The following is a 22,494-nucleotide window of genomic DNA, read 5'->3' on the forward strand; positions in this document are numbered from 1 at the left end:
GAATAAGAACGATCACCAAGTTAAAGTCACCACCTCTCTAGAAAGGCCACCTGTATAAAGTGACAACTTTGTCTGCTTTCCCCTTTAAAGTGACTCAGTAACATTGTTGAAGGTTGATGAAAGTTGAAAAAGCAGCCCCCGAAAAATTTCCCCAAAATTTGAAATGGAGCCCCCGAAATGAAAAAATATTTTTTTCCCTGACAACACTTTTGGTCTAATATTTATTTGATCCATTTGTATGTTTGCATGGGATACTGGGTGCTTTTTCACAGGACCTGATTATTCCTAAGTCTAAGACAAAATGATAATGGTCAGATATTAAAGGGGAAGTCCACCCTGAAATTAAGTTAGTTTTAATAGGAGTAGAAAAATGAAAGAAACAAGTCAGTGAAAGTTTGAGCAAATTCCGATTAAAAATAAGGAAGTTAGGATTTTTGAAGTTGTGATCAATCAAACACAAATTGGCAACTCTATGACGTATCATGCGAGCTCAACTTCCATTTGCTCAGTACTAAAAAAATCTAAAATTTTCATTTTCCCTCAAGAAAAATTTCAACCATACATGCACCCTAAATATAATAATTGCAAATATGTTTCTATACTCCCCCTGCAAGGAACAAATATATATTCCGTCATCAATAACGAAGAAAACATGATTTTATGGAATATTATGCACAAAGCAAATAAAGGAGAGCTTGTATAATAAGTCACAGAGTTGCCAATTTGTATTTGATTGATCACAACTTCAATAATTCATAACTTTCTTATTTTCATTCAGAATTTGATCAAACTTTCACTCACCTGATTTTCTTATTATTCTGCCTCTATCGAAACAAACTTATTTTGGGGGTGGACTTTCCCTTTAAGAGCCAGAAGGATGGGTCAGCACCCTTCTGGCTCCCAGCAGCCGGAATGAAAATTAGACTATGTGGAACTTGGACAGAATATAGATAAGACCAAATGGAAAACAGGAATGTTTGTATTTAGGCAAAACCATGCACGAAAAGCCTAATATGTGGAGTGTGTATTTAGACGAGCTAGATACAAAACAGAGTAACATTGGACCAAGCAGCACTAAGCCACATACAGCATTAAACACCGTCTGCACTAGTTTAGCCTGGGGGATTAGACCTCCGTGCAAGGTCACTGGCAGGTGGTTATCTCATTAAATCAGCTCTCATTTAACATAAGAAAAAGGAGAACATGGGGGACCAACAGGCACCGATTAGGCATTGTTTGCTATATAGAGGGCGGAAGTAGCTATAAGTAGTGCAGTGGGGCTTTAAAATCCATCTATATGACCTCACATTTGACCCCCCATATGTGATGTGGCTGCTTAGCGGAGAAGGTCGGCCTGGCGATGGCTGAGAAGGGATACGAGTTGAAGGAGATCTTGGGCATCTGGACCTTGAGGCGTTCCTGCTCCCGAGGCTGCATTACACCGAAGACATCCAAGCCTTTCAGGAATGAGATATCAATCAATGATCTGAGGAATGAAGATAGGATATTATTACTTATTATCTATATAAGGCTTCCAAGCGGTACAATAATCAGTGTATCCAATATCTTTAGCGCGGTACCCGGATGACTGACCAATATTGTTTTCTTATTGCTCAGTCATCCGGGGACTTCAACTATCGATATCAATATCATGGCGATATCACACAAAAAATAAAGCCATATTTACCGAGGTAAGTCAAATTTTGTTATTTTGCTAGTCAGACTAATAAAGATAATAATAATATTATTGTATGGCCTTGTTTTCGTGTGATACAAGAATATATTGCTCTCGCTAAGACAATATTAGACTCGTCCAATATTGTCATAGCTCGAGCAACATATACTTGTATCACACTCAAAGCCATCCAATATTATATAAGTATTGTATGTGTTTGAAAGGGGAAAACTTAACTCGTAATGTGCAACATAAACAATCTCCCTGTGCCACAATGTATTTATCATATAATTGATGTTCCAAATTTTTCATGACTATTTAACTGTTTCTAGTGCAAATTAATCCAAAGGGCTGCAATGTTTTCTCTTCACTGGTTTAAAATGTTTAAGGAAAGCTGGCTGCGTTTGCGTAAAATAAAAGAGATCTGCGCAAGCGATTTGAGATAGATGTGACAATTAACATAACTTTCCCAGAACATATAAGGTTTCCAAAATACGATCTGGATCCTAAATTAAAGGGAGTGTAGCTTGGCAAATACTGGTTCATACCATCCACGTCTTCTTTCGGACAACTGCACGTAAGCGAAACGAATTGATTAACGGTAGTCAGCAAATAAATGGTCAGCGTTCGCAAAACCGAAGTTATCCTCACGCTTTGGTTTTGCGTATGTCCCAAGCATGTGATTGCTGCGCTCGCGTCATCCGTAGTCGTACTATACCCAATTGGCCCAGAGTGAGGCCACGGGAAAGAAACATAGTCTCGTCAGGCTACACTCCCTTTAACATTACTCTCATCAGGCTACACTCTCTTTAACAATACTCTCGTCAGGCTACACTCCCTTTAACGATACTCTCGTCAGGCTACACTCCCTTTAACAATACTCTCCTCAGGCTACACTCCCTTTAACGATAGTCTCGTCAGGCTACACTCCCTTTAACGATAGTCTCGTCGGGCTACACTCCCTTTAACGATACTCGTCAGGCTACACTCCCTTTAACGATACTCTCGTCAGGCTACACTCCCTTTAACGATACTCTGTCAGGCTACACTCCCTTTAACGATAGTCTCGTCAGGCTACACTCCCTTTAAACGATACTCTCGTCAAGCTACACTCCCTTTAACGATAGTCTCGTCAGGCTACACTCCCTTTAAACGATACTCTCGTCAAGCTACACTCCCTTTAACGATACTCTCGTCAGGCTACACTCCCTTTAACGATACTCTCGTCAGGCTACACTCCCTTTAATGATACTCTCGTCAGGCTACACTCCCTTTTATGATACTCTCGTCAGGCTACACTCCCTTTAACGATACTCTCGTCAGGCTACACTCCCTTTAACAATACTCTACTTACACAAACGCGTAGAATGGGATGTCGTAGCAGCGACTGAGTGATATGTGTTCAAGGCATGGAAGGTTCTGTACTACTGCAGAGATGGCTTCGTAAGTCAGGGAGGTGCTGTCACTTAGATCTAACTGCTTCAAGTCGTGACATCTTGATACAAGGGTCACGACATCTGTGGGAGAAGGAAGGGAAAGAAAAATTCATTTACAATGAAACCTGTCTATAGAGACCGCCCAAGGGAGACAAGAAAAGTGGTCTTTATGGGCAGGTGGTCTTGATGTACAGGTTCCTTTAGTACATATTTCAATAAGAAACCTTTTTCAAGGAAAACAAAAAATGTAGTCTTTGTAGACAGATGATCTTTCTATATAAGTGGTCACTAAAGCAGGTTTGACTGTAATTGATAGAGGAGCTTCCCAGTACATCCTAATAGCAATGTGAGAAATCAGTTTGTTTGTTTATAAAGCTGTTACTTTGTACTGAAGCTTTTTTTGGATCAGGGTACAGTATTTTATTCCAGGGTAATAAATCTGTCTGCATCATTCTATAACTGGAGAATTCAAGGGCTTCTTTTCAAATAATCAAAATAATATCTAAGTTTTAAGAATTGGGGCTATGGGCCTGAGTAGTACGGGGCCAGCGTATCTATGGAATAATGCTTGAATAAACTTTAATTAGTTGGACTTAAAAAAGTCTTTTTCCTAATGATACAAATTCCAGAATATAATTCCCCATTATTGAAATTAGCCTGTAAGATACTAATCTCTGTTTTGTGAGGACATTTTTTGTTTCAGTTGACGATCGGAGTATGACGTCAGAAGCGATGTTTTTTTTTTGTTGAATTTTTGGTCTGCCGAGTGGGGGCGTAACAATTTAGCTGCAAATGATTCTCAATTTTGGGAAAAGTCATCCTTCTGATTGCGATCAATATTTAGTATTTCCAGACAAGCCCAATGTTGTGAGTATAATTTGAACATATGATGTTGATAATTGATAACTAGCCGTCAGTTTGAGTTGGGTGTTGGTTTATACAGTTCATAGTTTTCAGATAATTTGATGTATAAAATTTGTTATGAAAGTGATTTGTACGCACAGTAACTTTGTATGATGCATTACACGTGCAGTTACATAATACGGTTCATGTGTGTAGTGCTATGGGGATAGTCTGTTGTACAGACCGTGTTGTGTTATTTTAATATCATTTATATATAGGCAGTTGTATAAAGTGACAGAATGTAGATAAATTCTGGTAACTGTAGACATGTATATAAAGAGGAATTCAGTGTAATATGTAACTTCAGTAGACATGCATTAATCATACAACTAATTTGATGCAAGATTGTTTGTAAACAGTTTAAAATTGACATATTATTTATGATTGTTTAATTCTGATTAAATTTCAGGTTGAACCGCCTTTTATGAACGGTATCGCATCATGCTTGAAATTGTCGCTATTTATTGAGTGCAGTCAGTCCGATTGGTTGGTTATACGCTACATTAAGTTCAACAACAGTGCTTTAAGTCAACATGAGCGATATGTCCCATCAAGAGTCCGTCAAGCCCGGGGATTCAGCAAGCCAGACTGGCAAGAGCAGCACAAGCAGTACCTCCAGAGCTAGAGTCAAAGCAATGGTGAAGAGAGCGGCCTTGGCAGCCCAGGCAGCAGCTCTCAACGAACAACAAGCTCTTGAACTGGAGGAGTTTAAGCTGAAGCAGAGAAGGAGTAAGCTTGAGCTACAGACAAGACTCAGCATGGCAAAAGCTGAGGAAGAGGTTTTCTCCCAGCATGGAGAGAGCATGACTGCTGCTGTAGAAGATGTCTCCCAACAAAGAGGGGCCTTGACGACGGAGCCCAGCATGGCTACAGATTTAGAGAAGGCTGTCTACCAGCTGAGACAGCCTTCACAGGTGCAACCTAACAGGGCCAGCACTACAGACAAGGACTTCTCCCAGCGTGGAGAGAGCATGACTGCTGCTGCAGATAAAGATGTCTCTCAACGAAGAGGGGCCTTGACGACGGAGCCCAGCATGGCTACAGATTTAGAGAAGGGTGTCTACCAGCTGAGACGGCCCTCAGAGTTGCAACCCAACATGGTCAGCGCTACTGTAACAGACAAGGACTTCTCCCAGCATGGAGAGCCCTTGAAGTATGATACCACCACTAATCAGAGTGAAACCACAGAACAGAATGGCTCCATATTAACTGGGTCAGAAGCAAGTTACGGAATCGCCATAGGGGCCGGTATGCGATGTGTAGGTCCAGTGCATGTTCAGGCAGCAGATGGAGATAGATGTGTTCTTACCTACGCTCTACTGGACTCTGGTTCGACCACTTCCTTCTGCACAGAGAGCCTAGTAAGGAAAGTGTCATCACAGGGGGAAGAGCGCATACTTTCCATATCAACCTTGGACAATCCTGATGGAGGGATCCAGACTCAAGTTGTGAGTCGTATGGTCGACACAGGTCTCATGACAGAAAGAGTGAAGCTTCAGAAGGTTTCTACCAACAGGAAGACCGACTTACTGAGTGATGACATGGCCAGTATGCGAGACTTAGAAGGATGGCAGCACTTAGAGGGGCTGGATCTACCATTTGCCTGCGGACAAGAAGTGGGACTCCTGATAGGGCAAGATGCGCCATTTGCTCTGATGCCCTTAGAAGTTTGTAGAGGAAAGGGAGAAGATGAGCTGTTTGCCATACGTACTGTACTTGGATGGTCTTTGCATGGCCCTGCTGCTGCTATTCCAGACAATAAAGGAATGATGGTGAAGGACAGAAAGGCACTTGACATACAGAATGAAGGGAAGTGCAAAGAGATGGAACAGTACCAGTTTCACATACCCTTCAAGGAAAAACGACCTACATGTAGCTTGACAGACAACCGATGGGTAGCAGAATAAAGGTTGCGGAGTCTCAGAAGGAAGCTAGGTAGAGATCACGCTCTGCACTACAAGTACACTGAAGGTTATGCCGAGGAGGTGGAAGAGCAAGATTGTCAACCAGGTGATGTAACATGTCGATACCTCCCTCATCATCCAGGTTTACGATTTGGTACTGGTGGTCGACGAGCACTCACACCGCAACGTTTGGCCTTTGGGAAGAGTCCTTCAGACATGGCCAGAAGAGAAAGGCTTCGATCGACAGTGTGAAGTGAAGACCTGAACCAGCGTACTGCGGGGAGTCCAGTTACAAAGCTCTATTTAATTTGGAGGCAGATTCTTGGAGACATTTCTGTGTTTCTAAGATGAGGGGTCAAGCCTAGCGCTGTCCCGTGCCAATTGTAGAGGTATTTGTGTTTTGTGTTCTTAAAACCAGAAAGCGGAACTGACATCGATCCTTTTTTGCGTATTAGAGTGTCATTGATCAGTCAAGAAATTAAGGAATTTTTGTGCTTCAGCGTCAGGGACAAAGTGTCAACATTTGAGCAACTTTCAGAGAATTTTTAGAGACTTTTACAAGAAATTTGAGGAAAGTTCAGCGTTTCAGAAGAAGTTCTAAGCAAGAAAATATGTTGCAAGACAAAGTTGATATTTAGTCATAAGAGGAAATACATATTATTCTGATCCTTTAATAACTCAGAGAATGTCAAAGAACAAGATTTTTGAAGAAAATGGATTATACCATAATGCAAGACTGACATGGTGTAATTTATGTTATTATGATATTGGAAAGTAACGTTTTTGTTTTTCAACCTTCTAAACAAACTCATATTCATTAGAAATGGTAAATGTGCTTTTCCTTTATATTCATATGATGAATACATTCAAATCAGTTATACATGTTGATGATATGTCGTTTATTACTGTTTCCATGACAACCAAATTACATGGCGTTGGCTATTTGGTAGAATATGTAATACCAGAATCGATAATGTCATATATGCAGATTGTGTATAGAAAGATTGAAATGGTATATGCAGATGATGTATTTGTCTATGTAGGGACTTGGAAGTTTCGACTAGGAAAATTTATATTTTCTAGCAGATAATGTCTTGTGAAGTTATATTTGGATACAACAACATGACTCTATGTGTACTGGAATTGGTATGTGAATTCAATTCAGTTTTAAACAGTATCTGTGAAATCGTACATAGTGTTGATTACAGAATCAATATTTCCTTTTATTGGGTGACACATAACAAGATTTCTCTTTTAGTTTGTATGGGATTGAAAGAAGTGGTTGTAGTGGTAACAGTTGCCAACAGAGATTTTTTAGAGTGAAATTTTGGTTTTCATATTTTAATGTGGGAATTTATAAAGTTAATTTATTGAAGCATGTTATACATTGATACAGGTAGTATGGCAACCAACTTTGTTGTAAGTTTATTTGAAAAGGAAATTGTAGTCCTTTTTGGTGTTGTAACAAGGAAATCTAGACATGAACAACTTTTTTCTTTTTCGTTTGCAAAGAAAGTTGTTTGGTTGCTTAGGTGTTCATGAAAATTAATGTAAATTAGATTATTTGTTAATTGGTGTATGAAGGCATTCAGTATAGATAGCTATGTTTTAAATTTGGGATTCCTTTGGAATTTTGGATAAAGTATATACCTGTAAGTCCAGGTTGAGAATAAGAAGAGATTAGAGAAGTAAATGTTCAGTAAAATCTTCACATTTAGGGGCCGGAATGTAAGATACTAATCTCTGTTTTGTGAGGACATTTTTTGTTTCAGTTGACGATCGGAGTATGACGTCAGAAGCGATGTTTTTTTTTTGTTGAATTTTTGGTCTGCCGAGTGGGGGCGTAACAATTTAGCTGCAAATGATTCTCAATTTTGGGAAAAGTCATCCTTCTGATTGCGATCAATATTTAGTATTTCCAGACAAGCCCACTGTTGTGAGTATAATTTGAACATATGATGTTGATAATTGATAACTAGCCGTCAGTTTGAGTTGGGTGTTGGTTTATACAGTTCATAGTTTTCAGATAATTTGATGTATAAAATTTGTTATGAAAGTGATTTGTACGCACAGTAACTTTGTATGATGCATTACACGTGCAGTTACATAATACGGTTCATGTGTGTAGTGCTATGGGGATAGTCTGTTGTACAGACCGTGTTGTGTTATTTTAATATCATTTATATATAGGCAGTTGTATAAAATGACAGAATGTAGATAAATTCTGGTAACTGTAGACATGTATATAAAGAGGAATTCAGTGTAATATGTAACTTCAGTAGACATGCATTAATCATACAACTAATTTGATGCAAGATTGTTTGTAAACAGTTTAAAATTGACATATTATTTATGATTGTTTAATTCTGATTAAATTTCAGGTTGAACCGCCTTTTATGAACGGTATCGCATCATGCTTGAAATTGTCGCTATTTATTGAGTGCAGTCAGTCCGATTGGTTGGTTATACGCTACATAGCCCATGAAACCCTGTCATTATCAAGGGTTACTTCCGTTGATTTCGATAGGGTTCTCAACACTTCATAAAAACAGAATTATTGTTTTCATTTTCCTGATGAGAAAATCTAAAGTAAAAACCAAGCTCCATGATTTTCAATAACATATTTTTGCTTTTTTTCCATGACCAGATAAATAAGATTTTGGTATGGGTTATGGTATCTAAGCAGCACCCAAACTGTCAGTTAAAACAGGTAGGCTGTCATAGACACACACGCCCCACACCCAAGATCAGTTCCTATGACTTTCCATGACGATGGGAATTTTCATTTATCATTTTCCAAGACTTTCCAGGTTTTTTCCACGACCATATGAATCCTGTCAAGAATCATCAAAGGAATTAGTTTACACAACATGCAGTGTGGACAACTGACAAAATACCATAGACTAATTTCTTTAATTTGGGACGGTAAAGATCCCTGATTTCCCATTATTATTGTGATTTTTCTAAAAATTCCAGGACTTTAACAGACTCCAAGCATGAACACTCATTTTCCAGGTGCCCCTTAATTTTCAAGAGAGATCAAAGTACTTTTTCTTCTTTCTTAGAATTTACTATTATTATTATTATTATTATTATTTATTCGGCAATTCACACAAAATATAACAATGTAAATATAAGTAAACAAACATTAAGAGCATGTCAATTATAAATGCACAATCTTCCTGGTGGTCCTCTGAGTGCATCAGTTGGCTGCCGGGGAAGAGGAAAGCAAACTAAATCACTGTAACCGTAATGGTCCCTCTTCCAGACCAACTGGTGCACCCAGAAGACCTGCAAAATATAGCATGAAGGTAATTAAAATGTATAACATTTCGTAAACAAACCAGGTGACAAAAACAAAGCACAAGGAGGAAATCATATTAATATGTATGATGACACTAGGTCATGACACGATACTGAACATTAAAGGTAATACAAAGTTTTGGGAAATTTTGAAAAATTGGGTGGATAGTGATTCTTTACAATTTTGATATATTTTAACTATAGTTTAACTCTCCGGAGCTGACATATGCACAAACTAATTACTTCCATCACCATGGTTACCTTGGTTTTGTAGTTTCTCCCTGTATCCGCCGAGATTGAGATGTTTTAGTTGTGTCGGGAGAACGCTGATGACCTCCTTGAGATTCTCAGCACTCAGATTTAACCAAGAAATATTGAGACTCTGCAAACTGATCAGAAGAAGAAAAATATAAAAATAATAAAGACATTTATAAGGCGCAACATATCCACCCAGAGGGTGTGTTAGGGAGACTGTTTCACAATCTGGGAGCTGCTGAGGCAAATGCTTGATCTCCCCATGATTGTCTGGTATTTAGGGATGATCAGAGTTGATGTATTGGCAGAATGGAGACCAGAACGACCAGGCTTGCGAAAGGTGAGTAGAGAAGAGATGTACTGGATATGTAAGGGCAACTTGTTACAACAAACTATTTAGGAGTTTAAGTTGTGTCTGCAGAATACCATTGACCTCTTTGAAAGAAACCTGTACAGAAAATAATAATACAATGGATGAACCATGTGATAACAAACCCTGAGGGAGTTTTTAGTAATGTCTGGAGAACACCGAACTACCTTCTTGAGGATTAGCCTCAATGTTCAATAAAATGGGGCTCCACTGCATCTAGGTGTTGTGGTCGAGTGGTCGAGTGGATACGTCGCCGGACTGTCGATCACAAGGTCTGCGGTTCGAGTCCCGCCGCCACACTACTGTCCTTTGGCAAAACATTGATCTACATTTGCCACACTCCACCCAGGTGAAGTAAATGGGTACCTGGTACGAATTCCTTGAAACGCAGCGCGCGTAACAGCTGCACTGCTAAACCTAGGGTAATTATGCTGCATTATTGTAGAGCGCTTAGAGACTTCTGATAAAGTAAGTACTAGGCGCTATATAAGCAAATATAATTATTATTATTATTGTACAGGATTTGAAACTAAAATCTATTTCCGCCAATTGAACAACAGTGTGATAGAAACTGGTCTGAAGTCATTCTGAATTGTTTGTCATGTAATAAATGACTAGCAACATGTACATAAACTATAAAAAAAAAAAAAAAAAAAAAAAAAAAAACGATTTTCCTGACTGTGATATATTTTATGGAAATAAGTTGTTCTTGGGAACTGTAGGTGGTCACAGACCGATAAAATAATGCATTCTTAATAAGACAACATTGTAAAATGATCTGTGTGGCTGCACATTTAGGTCTATTTTCTCCTTTGAAGAAAATCTTCTCAAATAGATTGTTTTTTCTTTGCTAAATCTAAGTAACTCACCCTGGAGCCGATCTGATGAGTGTTGTCAAAGCTTCAGGTTTGGTCAGGTGACACATGGCAAGATCTAACACCTCAAGGGCAGTGCTGTGTTCCGCCAAGGTGAGAAGGGTGTCCCCGTCGAGCTGGCAGCTCTCCAGACTCAGCCTCGTGAGGGAGTGACATTGGGCGAGAATGGCTTGGATGTTGGCCGGGTCATCGTTGATGCAGGCAGAGAGATCCAAGGACTGGAGTTGCAGGGAGTTGGAGGGGGCAGGGTGCAATCTAGAGCTATAATCAGAAACACCACAAGGAAGTTTAAAAACAATCTAGAACTAATATAAAAATATTCAAATTCAGAGAAATATTTGCGAGGTCAGCATAGTGAACAGTAAATGTTCAAAATTCAACTTTTAAAGCACTTGAGGAACTTGATGAACACCCCTGTACTTTTCTCAATTCATTGAAGAATCTTGAAGATTGTATCTCTGTATAATATAAACATTATGCTTTCAAGAAGATCAAGGCTCTCCTAGGAATGATCACATTCTGGATTTTTTATCCTGCAGTAGATTGATTTTTTTTAAACCAGTAAAATAAAAACAACCTTACAAAAACTTGCTGGAAATCATCTTCAATAAAATCCACAACTCTCATTTGCACATAGTGACCTGTGTTAAGCACATGGTGTTGGGCCTACTTACCTGGATTTCCTTATCTTCCAATGCTCATTACTCAGCCACTATACCAGAATCTTTTGGCTCATGTTATTTATTTGTAATCTCAAACATTCAGTGTAAGTTTTGTTGGATTGATGGATTCTGTGAGAATTTATTTTCTATTACCAGAACTCAAGCTTATCTAGACAACTCATAAAATCAAATGTATGTTGTGAAATTCATCAAGAGTAATTTCACAAGAACAATGTTTCAGGATCAAACAAACAAAGAAATATACTCCTTTGTGCAATGACAGTTGCTAGTACTGTTGGCACATAGCACGCATTTGATCCAAGTTTGAATCACATGGCCCCCAATGTAAAAGTTCATGAACTTGGCCATATTTCAAATGACCTTTGACCCACTCCGGTCCGTACTTGATGCTTTTATATCTAAGTGAGACTAATGTACACGTTGTCATGCCATTTGATAGTTGGCAATCATTACCCAAGGCATGCAGACATACATATCAAGAAATGGCCCGATGGGTAAACCAACATCCTCCTGTGCTAGGGACATTATTAATAATATGACTTTCAAGATGACCTTGAGTGCCCTACCTGTCAAGGTCACCTGGCTCGTCCTCTTCCATTGCACTATCGTCAAGGTCAGCGTCAAAGACAGGTCCATTGATGGTACACCGGGAGAGTTTGGCATGGATGATGCCCCTTTCCAGGATCAATCCCAGAACCCCGGGCAGGAAGTTACGTGACGAGAGGTCAACCCTTTTCCAAAGCTCCTCGTCATAGCTGTGAATAAAAGGGGAGTTGAAACGAGGGGTCAAACACTTTTCGCTCTGAGCATCGGTTCCTTCAATAATTGCAGTACCTGATATGCTAAATCTAAGATAAAATACCTTAAAGTGTGGGAAAGCAATATTTTAAAACAAAAGCATGGATGCAGTGAAAAAAATACACGGGGGCTCGGGGCGAATTAGCCCCCGAAATGCCTAAAAGAGCCCCCAAAATCAGAAAAGAGCCCAAGTAAATTTGCATAGAGTTCAATGCAAAACAAATTTTAGAATGTTATTTTCATGCAGGCAAGGTTGAAAAGTAGCCCCCGAAAAATAAATATTAATTTTTTCCCTGCATGGATGCTTGTATGGACATAAAATTCTACACCGAAAGGCTACAAAAATGTTAGACTGAGAAACTAGTTGATCTATTTGAGAGTCAAAATTTCTTTCTTTTCAGAAGTTTCTACCGGTATTTGCTTTGTAAAAAATCACTATTCCAGCATTTTATTTGTGTTTTTTATTTCAAGTTTTAAGTCTGGTAAATGCTTATAGAGCTTAGCAGAGCTATCACTATGCACTCATACGTATGTTCTGTTGTTTTAGAATGTACAGATACGTTATTACTGTATCTCATAAAAGAGTCTAATCCTCTCCAAGGCCGTCTTGAAAACTGCAAATAAAACATAGCTCTACACATTCTTTACATTCTCAAATAACAAAAGAATATATTTATGACACTATGAACATGACAGACAAAGAAATCGGACAAAATATACAGTTCCTCAGGTAGACAAAGGAACATCCCTTCACTGCCATTATGTAAAAAGGTGAATATGCATGTGACACCTGTTCTACACATGTTTACATAATAACAGTGAATGGATGTTCTTTTGTCTACCTGAGGAGCTGTAAATTTTGTCCGCTTGCTTTGTCAGTCATGTTCATAGTGTGAGTGCATAGTCATAGCTCTGCTAAGCTATATTAGCATTTGCCAGATTTAAAACTTTCAACAGAGAGATTTAAATTCTCTAACATTGTTATATAATTTATGTTATTTGTAGTTATCTGTTTATGATATGTTGATGTATTGTTATATTTTATACAAATGTGAGTCGTAAGACGATTTTTATGCCTTCTCTTATTTTGTGCATGACAATAAAGAAATTCAATTCTGGCCGCTCTACACATTCCGATCCCCACTGAATATTCAAATCTTAACTTGAATATTCATGAGGGTATTGATGAAGACCACACCCACCTTAGTCGCCTCCACCTCCTACACACCTTGGCACTGTGTGTAAGACTTTTCTTTGGTAACCAGCGAAAGACTGACAGAATGACTTCGTCCGATAGAAACAAAAATGGATCTGTGAAACAAAAAATAAAAATATAATGTCTCTGTCAAAAAGTTGAGAGAATTTTAATTTTGATCGTAAATAATGCTTCAGAACCTCTCGATTTGTTGCCAATTATTTTAAAGCTTATTTTCATTTTAAAAATTCCTGACATCGAACGCAATATAGTCACTGGTCAGGCAAGAAAAATGAATGCAGTGTTTAAAAAATATAAGGAAACATAAGAAGTATAAGAATTTTTTGCTCTTTCTACTCTACATCAGGTATATTTTTAGGGTTCTGAATAAAAAGTTATTGAGCCGAACCACAAAATGTGTAATCAGAAAGAGTAAAATTTTAATATCAATATCTTGCTGTTCATCGATTAAAATAGATGTTTGGCTCAACCTTCATGTACATCAGCATTCAGTATGGTTATGAAGATGAGGTTCTAACAGTAATGCCTTCTTTAAATCTTCATAATAATAACAATAGTGGGTTCCTGTGTAGCACTCACGTCTGTCAGACATGATGCTCCTGGCGCTTCACAATCATTACCCCAGCTTTAGCATGGCTGCCATTATGGCACTCTAGATAGCTTTGTAAGGAATTAATCCCTGCTAGGTACCCATTTACATTACTTGGGTCGAGAAGGGCAAATATAGATTAAGGTTTTGCCAAAAGATGTTTGCGGTGCGTTAGGCATTCAAACCTTTTAGAAATTCTATTTTTATCTGAAGAAAATAGGTCATTAGAAAGATGAAGATGTATTCTACAGTAACGGGAGAAGAAAAATTAAGTTTAAAAGGGAAAAGGCGAAATACAGTAAACATGGATGAACCAAAGAAGACACACACCAGTACCCGACTGTCCTTTGTTTTTGAAGATGCGTCGTACACAGCTACAGTTCTGTCCGTTGTGGAGATGGTTTTGTGCTGATGCTCTAACAGCATTTGGACTGGGAGTGGTGTGTTCGATAACAGGCTTGATCACTACCGGGTCAGTCTGTAAGGCAAGAAATTATCGCGAAAAGTGTTGTTTATTGACTCAATATCATTCCTCCTTTTCCCTTATTCGCATATATGTCTACAGTTTCCTATTAATGTCTTGAGGTTATATATGGGTCCCACTCCCAGATGTTGCCTTTTTGAGAAAAAAAAAGTCTTTAACTTGATTTCCAACTTCTCTAGGACTCTTATTATTCTGGTTAAAAATAAACAATACATTTTCTGCAATTTTATCATTAAAAAAGTTAACAGTTAGAGCTTGGCAAAGAAATGTGCTTGAGCACTGTGCAGGGTATCAGCTAACAATAGCACTCTCAGGGATAGTCTTGGTTCGATCTGATCTAAGCTCTAGGAAGGGTAGAAAAGGAATACTAAAATCTTGAGTTGAGGTCAGTAACCTTATTAACATTTGGGACACATGTAGCTTGGACATGCCCTTTGAGAGTGGGCCTATATTTTTTTAGAAATAAATGGAGACACTGTGAAAGAGTTACCTTTTGGGATTGAAGACTTTTATTCTTTTGTTTCTGGGTACACTGTTTCGAATCCACCGTGTCTAGGTCCATCACTCCAAGATCTTCGTAGATTTCATGGGTCATGTTAGGGTCGAAGTCCCAAATGACACCTGCCCTATCATGACCTGGGTCATTCATTGTGATGTCATCCATTACTACTAGCGCAGAAGACATCGGTGTGGACTGTGAGGCGACAGTTGCTGCCTACAAAATGAAACATAATTATTACATCATGCATATGCATACTTACCCTACTGCTGAAATAATAGTTATTAATTATTAAAGAAAAGAAAAGAAATTATGGACTAGTTCAATGCGCATAATCATCAAAAATTAGACAAAATCCACACTGGGACCCAACCACTAATGGCACTATTTCATCAATTGAACAGTGTCGTGTTGGGATCGGTGTGTTAAGTTATTGAAGTATTTAGAGGTACATAAAATAAAGAGAAGCTGAGACTTTCTTTGAAGTGTAATATCCAAGAGTACAATTTATTATCTCTCTAAAAACGATGAGTCGCATAGTCCAGATTCACAAGTATATTTACAAGATATAGAGCAAAGTATAGGTACTAGCTTGGTGATGGTCTGAACTCTTCTCCCCTCAGAAAGCCAGAACATCCCCTAATTATACAGGAGGACACAAGGAATAGGAGGGTGTCATGATGTTCGATTAGACATGATATTGATATCGATGTAAACAATGTGATCGAGAGATAATGTAATGCATTGCATGTTGCAAGGTCAAGAGGTCAAATACGGCATGTTACATGTTCGTCAAGCCGGAGCGGAAAGGATACAATAAAGACTATGAGACTCGTAATACTTGTGTTGAATTCCATTTATTCTATATCCTGGTTAGGATATGACATTGGCGACGAGGATGAAAGTCATATAGGACAATTGTAGATCTGTTTGAGAAGGAAAATGGCGTTTGGAGGCGCAGATATCAAGGGACTTGGTCAGTTTGATCCGACCGGAGACGGCAGTGTTGTGAGTGAAAGATGGCAGCGCTGGTATGAGGAGTTTGATGCGTACGCAGATAGCCTCGGTGTGTTTGTCGACGGGGCAGAGCCGGCGCAGTTGACTCGACGTAGAGCCTTGATGATGTACTCGGCTGGAGCGGCTGTGCGGGAAGTTTTCAAGACCCTTGAGGATACTGGCACCAAGGCAGATTATGACAAGGCTGTGAACGCTTTGGAGAAGCATTTTGTTGTGCAGTCAAATTCTACCTTTCAGCGTCATGTTTTCAGACAGATTACTCAGCAGGCGGATGAGACTGTGTCGCAGATGGTGACACGGCTTAAGAAGGCAGCAGAAGGCTGTGCTTTCAGAGATGATTTGGAGAACCAGATTCGTGATCAGGTCGTTCAAGGGTTGCGGTCATCTAGACTGCGAAGGAAACTTTTGGAAAAGGGTACTGCACTCACCCTAACTGCAACCTTGGCGATAGCAGCGTCACTTGAGGCCGTGGAGGCCATGGATTCTCAATTCAGAAAACTGTCATCGGTGGAAGAGTTTCCTAGCTCTAGTTCCCAGGTCCGTCAGGTCAGTAATGAAACCCGTGAATGCTTTAATTGTGGGAGAACTGGGCACAGTTATAAGGACTCGACATGTCCAGCCAAGGGACGGATATGCCACACATGTGGGAAAAAGGGACACTTCGCCACAAAGTGCAGAGATGGTTCAGGGAAGAAGGAGCAGACAAGTGGACCAAGCTTTAAACCTAGAGGAAAATGGGGACAGAAAAGGCAAGGTCACAAAGTGCGACAAGTGGATGAATGCACATGTCACTGTCAGAATAAGCAAGGTGATGAACAGAACCATAGTGATGATAGTGAGAGAGGATATGCATTCGCTATTGATACTGACAAGTGTGAAAAGGTGCCTGTTGTGATTGGAGGAGTACCAGTTGATATCATAGTAGATTCTGGAAGCACTGCGAATATCATTGACAGAGCATTATGGGAGTTCCTGAAGACAGAGAAAATTACATGCTCATCCCGAAGGTGTAACAAAAAGCTCTATCCGTATACTTCTGTAGAGCCACTTCAGACCATTGGATGTTTTAAAGCTGTGGTCAAGGCAGGTGAGAGAAGTGTAGAAGCTGAATTTGTTGTCATTGCAGAGAAAGGCGAACCACTGATGAGTAGAAAAACGGCATTAGCCCTTGGTGTGCTACGGATCGGGATTGATGTGAACTCTGTGAAATCATATGTAGATATGAGAGAAGAATTCAAGCCAGTATTCCAAGGCGTTGGAATACTGCGTGATCGACAAATCAAGCTGAAAGTTGATCCCGAGATTAGACCTGTAGCCCAGCCAGTTCGAAGAACACCATTCGGTTTGAGAGACAGAGTGAAGGAGAAGATCCAGGAACTAGTCGAGCAAGACATTATAGAGCCTGTGGAAGAACCTACACCGTGGGTTAGTCCTGTAGTCATAGTACCCAAGCCTAATGGAGATATCCGGATATGCATTGACATGAGGCGGGTCAATGAAGCCATTGTGAGGGAGAGACATCCGATACCGACAGTGGATGAAATACTCCAAGAGTTGTCAACAAGCAAGGTGTTCTCAAAAATTGATCTAAAATGGGGATATCATCAGTTGGAGTTAGATCCTGAATCCCGAAAGTTGACCACGTTTGTAACACATTGCGGACTATACCGTTACAAGAGATTGTTATTCGGTGTGAATGCAGCACCTGAGATCTATCAGCACGAGATCCACAAAGTGCTTCAAGGACTACCTGGTGTTGCAAACATTTCTGATGACATCATCATTCATGGTGCCACGCAGGAAGAGCATGATGAGAGGCTTCGACAGACCTTGACACGATTGAAAGATGCAGGATTAACGGCCAATGCAGAAAAGTGCCTGTTTGGTGTGTCCGAGTTAGTATTCATGGGACACAAGTTGACAAAGGACGGCATCAACCCCACCAAGGCCAAGATTGAGGCTGTAGCAAACGCATGTGAGCCAAAGAATGCAAGTGAAGTACGAAGTTTCCTGGGCCTAGTGAACTTTTGTGCAAGGTTCATCCCAAACTTGGCAACGGTGGCGGAACCTCTTCGGAGGCTGACTAAGAAGGATCAGAAATTTGAGTTTGGCATGGAACAGAAGCAGGCTTTTCAAACACTGAAGGACAGTTTGAGTAGTGCCCATACTTTGGGTTACTTTGATCTAAAGGCCCCCACGCAAGTTATTGCAGATGCCAGTCCTGTGGGACTTGGAGCTGTGTTAGTGCAGAAGCAAGATGGTGAATACAGAATTATAGCCTATGCAAGCCGTTCTTTGACAGCAGTTGAGCAAAGGTATTCACAAACAGAGAGGGAGGCGTTGGGACTCGTATGGGCGTGTGAACACTTTCACGCGTATTTGTACTGGAACGAGTTTGAATTATTGACGGATCATAAGCCACTAGAAGCAATCTACTCACCCAGATCCAAACCATGTGCACGTATTGAACGATGGATGCTTCGACTTCAGCAGTACAGATACAGAGTAGTGTACATAGCTGGGAAGACGAACATCGCGGATTCGCTATCTAGGATGCTGGATGTGGATAAACTGAGAAGCTCTACATTGGAGGATGAAGCAGAGTCATTTGTTAGATTTGTTGCCACACACTCTACCCCGAGGGCAATGAGGACAAGAGAGATTGAGGAAGAATCTGACAAAGATCCAGAGTTGTTAGATTTGAGGGAAAGAATCCAGAAGGGCGATTGGAATACATGTCCATACAAGGTGTATTCAGCCATCAGGGACGAGCTGTGCATCATTGGGAGATGCGTACTGAGAGGGAGTCGACTTGTAATACCAACTCAGTTGAGACCAAGGATGATAGCGTTGGCTCATGAAGGTCATTTGGGAATTGTTGGCACGAAGCAAAATCTCCGATCGAAAGTGTGGTGGCCCGGCATGGAGAAGGAAGTTGAACGCTATGTAAAATCTTGTCATGGGTGCCAGATTGTAAGCAGACCCAGTCCACCTGAGCCAATACGAAGTACGCTCTTACCAGCTGGTCCATGGGAGGATGTCGCAGTAGATTTTTTGGGACCACTACCATCTGGTGAATCAATTCTAGTGATCATTGACTATTACAGTAGATATTACGAATATATTGTGATGCGATCTACAACAGCAGAGAAGACGGTGGCAGCTCTAGCAGGGATCTTTGCAAGACATGGTTTGCCACTAACGCTGTATTCTGACAATGGGCCTCAATTTATCTCGCAAGTCTTTGCAGACTATATGAGGCTGACAGGTGTACACCACCATAGGGTTACACCTAAGTGGCCTCAGGCAAATGGTGAGGTTGAGCGACAGAACCAATCCCTCGAGAAGAGAATGAGAATTGCTCATTCAGAAGGCAAAGACTGGAAGGAGGCGCTGTTGTCATATGTTGCAGCATACAGAGCTACACCACATAGCACAACAGGTAAAAGCCCAGCTGAGCTACTCTTCGGACGGAAGATCAGGACAAAGTTACCTGTTATCAGTGAATCTCTAAATGACCAAGAGATCAGAGACCAGGACGCTGAGAGCAAAGGTGCATCAAAACTGTATGCAGACTCTAAGAGGGGTGCCAAACCATCTGATGTGGTGCCAGGAGATGAAGTTCTGGTGAGGAGGGAAGTGTCTAGCAAAATGGACACACCATTTCTACCACACAACCATACACAGTTGTATCCAGAGAGGGCAACAAGCTGACCATTTGCTCACCAGAAGGTGTGATGTATGCTAGGAACACATCACATGTGAAGAAGTATCATCGACAGGGTATTCCGTCTGACATAGGAATACTGCAGCCGGAAGCTGAGACTACAGAGGCCCAGGTTCCACTCTACCATGGTGTTGGTGCTGAATTGATAACACCGCAGTCTGATGTCGAGACTACTAGTGATCAGAGCCAACATGAGGGGACTGAGCGTCAGATGGGAGTTCCGAAGACCGTACCATCACCGACCCGGACATCAATTTGGAGCAGACCAAAACGCCATCGTTTGAGGCCCAAGCGATTTTCTGATTATTTGTTGGAATGACGATTCCGTGGAAACAGCCATCTAGTATTGTGACGCGAAGTGTTCAACCAGTAAAAGTGACACAACAAAGTTTTTCAGTCATTTTAATGTTTGAGTGTTAAAATGTTTCACAAAGAGTTCAAGTGCTATTTTAGCAAGTACATAGGGTGTATGCCTGTACGCTGCCCTATATTTAATGGAATGTTCACTACATTAGGGTGTATGCCTGTACGCTGCCCTATAGTCAATGAAAAGTTCAGTAACCGGGTGTATGCTTGTACGCTGCCCTATTTGAAGAAGAAAAAAAAAGTTTGGGGTGAATGCTTGTACGCTGCCCTATTTGAAGAAAAAAAAAAGTAGTTTTGGGTGCATGCTTGTACGCTGCCCTGAGTTAAAGTGATTAATTAGTGAAATTTAAACCAAAAAAAAATGAGAGAAGAAAAGGGTGCAAGCTAGTGCCAAGAGAAACGTGGGGATTCATCTCAAAGCAAACTCTCAAGTTGTTAGCTGACTTTGAAGCTCAGTGAAAGACTAGCAGCTGAAGAAAGAACATTATAAGATTAATTATAATGAGAACTCTAAAATGTCTCATGACAGATCTGATCAACATCCAACCCAGAGATGAATATTGAGAACTCTAATGCATGCGTCTTATGAAAGACTCATATTATAAACAAACAGAGACTTTATAGTTAAAGCAGTTTGATATGTCAGTCAAGTAGTTAAATGGAGTGAGTTGATCATACACTGCATATATTGTAATGTCAAGTTGTTTGAAGATTCATTTCATGATGTGTATGATGAGAAATGTATAAGTTCTGAATTGGGAGTTCATTGTTTTAAAAACAAAAAACAATGTGTGTTTGGCTGAAGTTCAAGTTCAATAGTTCGAAGTTAAGTAATACACGAGTCGTTATTAGTATGAAAACAAACAAACGATATTTGGATATCGATTTGGTCAATGGAAAAGTCACATACATGTATTATATTGATACAAACAGTTCAAAACTTATTGCATGCTAAAACAAGTTTTGAAATCAGGGTTCATGTTTATTCATTGAAGTAAAATGGAAAAGATGTCTTTTAATCTGATAAGGGAGGGATGTCATGATGTTCGATTAGACATGATATTGATATCGATGTAAACAATGTGATCGAGAGATAATGTAATGCATTGCATGTTGCAAGGTCAAGAGGTCAAATACGGCATGTTACATGTTCGTCAAGCCGGAGCGGAAAGGATACAATAAAGACTATGAGACTCGTAATACTTGTGTTGAATTCCATTTATTCTATATCCTGGTTAGGATATGACAGAGGGTAGGTTACATTGTGTCAAAGGGACAAAGACAAGTCAATGCTAGCTAACACTGTTCTGGGAAAGGGTCTTATCAAACAAAGGGGGCTTTGGTTATTGGGAGAAAGACAGGAAGTCTTTTGTTTTGGAGGTTTAGGGGCACTTTAAAGATGTATACAATTTGAGGTTTATTTAGCTGGAATAAGTTATTAAACAAATGTCTTCGAAGGAGGTCTGGTATTTCGCAGGGTGGGTCTTATCTGTATTGGGGCATACTGAGTGATATTACATATTATTACTGAGGGGGTGTAGATTTGTAATACCTAATTTACATAACAACAGCTAAATTAAAATTTTTAATTTAACAAAAGTTCCATTGTTTTTCCCTGGCTGGTCACGAACATTACCCCAACTTCCCCAAGTTAGTTCATTTTCTCCATGACCTTAGAGTCTACTAAAATTAACTTGAACATTGTTTGACTTCAAACTCAAAGTTTGAGGCAATTCTTTTCTCTTGAAATACCTCATCACTCAATCATTCTGAATTTAACGCACAATTGCATACCAATATGTAGACAAATCTCAGTGAATGGAGGTGGAAAAAAAAGACATAACAATCTGAATCAAAGTTACACAGCATCATGATGCACCATTGATTGAACAGACATGAGCCAACCCCATGAGATAGTGGCCATAAAAGCTTTCACGCAATCAATCTGCATGCAGTGGAATGCAGTAGTGCTGCTGTGCCATGTTATTGATAATTCCATGGTAAATATTACTTCTATCTCTACATTATTACATTTACTAAACAAACAGAAACAAATCAAGATGAATGAGAGCTAGTGCATACATGGAGCTGGAGCCGAGGCAGTCGCATCACATGGCATTGCACCGGTCCGTACCCTTGACCGACCGGCTCGCAATAGCACTCCGCTGTCACACGCACGCAGCTAGCTAGCGCTAGCTTGCTCAGCTCATCTATGCTCAGCTCAGCACAGAAGAAAAGCACTTTGTTTTCAATTCAAGCTCTGTGCTCAGACTCTCCATCGTATATCTCTCATTTTGTATAAATCCAGATAGTCTACACTGGATTCGTTGTAATTCTTTCGTACTTACCAAACAAAACTGAAGAGATAAATTACTTCATTTCACGTCGAGCTTA

General features: G+C 39.9%; 2 protein-coding genes across 2 annotated transcripts; one reads left to right on the forward strand and one right to left on the reverse strand.

The window, feature by feature from the left end:
- Positions 1-977: 977 nt before the first annotated feature.
- On the reverse strand, positions 978-22,303 carry LOC574970 (S-phase kinase-associated protein 2). Its single transcript, XM_030996847.1, has 9 exons — positions 22,183-22,303; positions 14,982-15,206; positions 14,338-14,485; positions 13,405-13,513; positions 11,971-12,159; positions 10,716-10,982; positions 9,483-9,610; positions 3,030-3,192; positions 978-1,486 (listed from the first exon to the last, which is right to left on the reverse strand). Exons 1-9 carry the CDS (start codon positions 22,207-22,209, stop codon positions 1,294-1,296), a joined length of 1,449 nt encoding a protein of 482 aa, XP_030852707.1. The 5' UTR covers positions 22,210-22,303; the 3' UTR covers positions 978-1,293.
- On the forward strand, positions 3,774-6,614 carry LOC115928852. Its single transcript, XM_030996848.1, has 2 exons — positions 3,774-3,978; positions 4,424-6,614. The coding sequence occupies exon 2, from the start codon at positions 4,548-4,550 to the stop codon at positions 5,919-5,921; it is 1,374 nt and encodes a 457-aa protein (XP_030852708.1). The 5' UTR covers positions 3,774-3,978; positions 4,424-4,547; the 3' UTR covers positions 5,922-6,614.
- Positions 22,304-22,494: the final 191 nt, after the last annotated feature.

The sequence above is a fragment of the Strongylocentrotus purpuratus genome, unplaced genomic scaffold (genome assembly GCF_000002235.5).
Source record: "Strongylocentrotus purpuratus isolate Spur 01 unplaced genomic scaffold, Spur_5.0 spur5_scaffold_3, whole genome shotgun sequence".
NCBI classification, from domain to species: domain Eukaryota; kingdom Metazoa; phylum Echinodermata; class Echinoidea; order Camarodonta; family Strongylocentrotidae; genus Strongylocentrotus; species Strongylocentrotus purpuratus.

What these genes read in the sequence shown, in the direction of transcription:
- LOC115928852 (XM_030996848.1), top strand. Translation starts at nt 4,548, where the DNA reads ATGAGCGATATGTCCCATCAAGAGTCCGTCAAGCCCGGGGATTCAGCA.
- LOC574970 (XM_030996847.1), bottom strand. Translation starts at nt 22,209, where the DNA reads ATGCGACTGCCTCGGCTCCAGCTCCAT. An exon ending in TGCCTCGGCTCCAGCTCCAT is followed by an intron (nt 15,207 to 22,182) that starts GTATGCACTAGC and finishes TTCATTTTGTAG; the next exon opens with GCAGCAACTGTCGCCTCACA. An exon ending in AGGAGGTGGAGGCGACTAAG is followed by an intron (nt 12,160 to 13,404) that starts GTGGGTGTGGTC and finishes TTTTATTCACAG; the next exon opens with CTATGACGAGGAGCTTTGGA.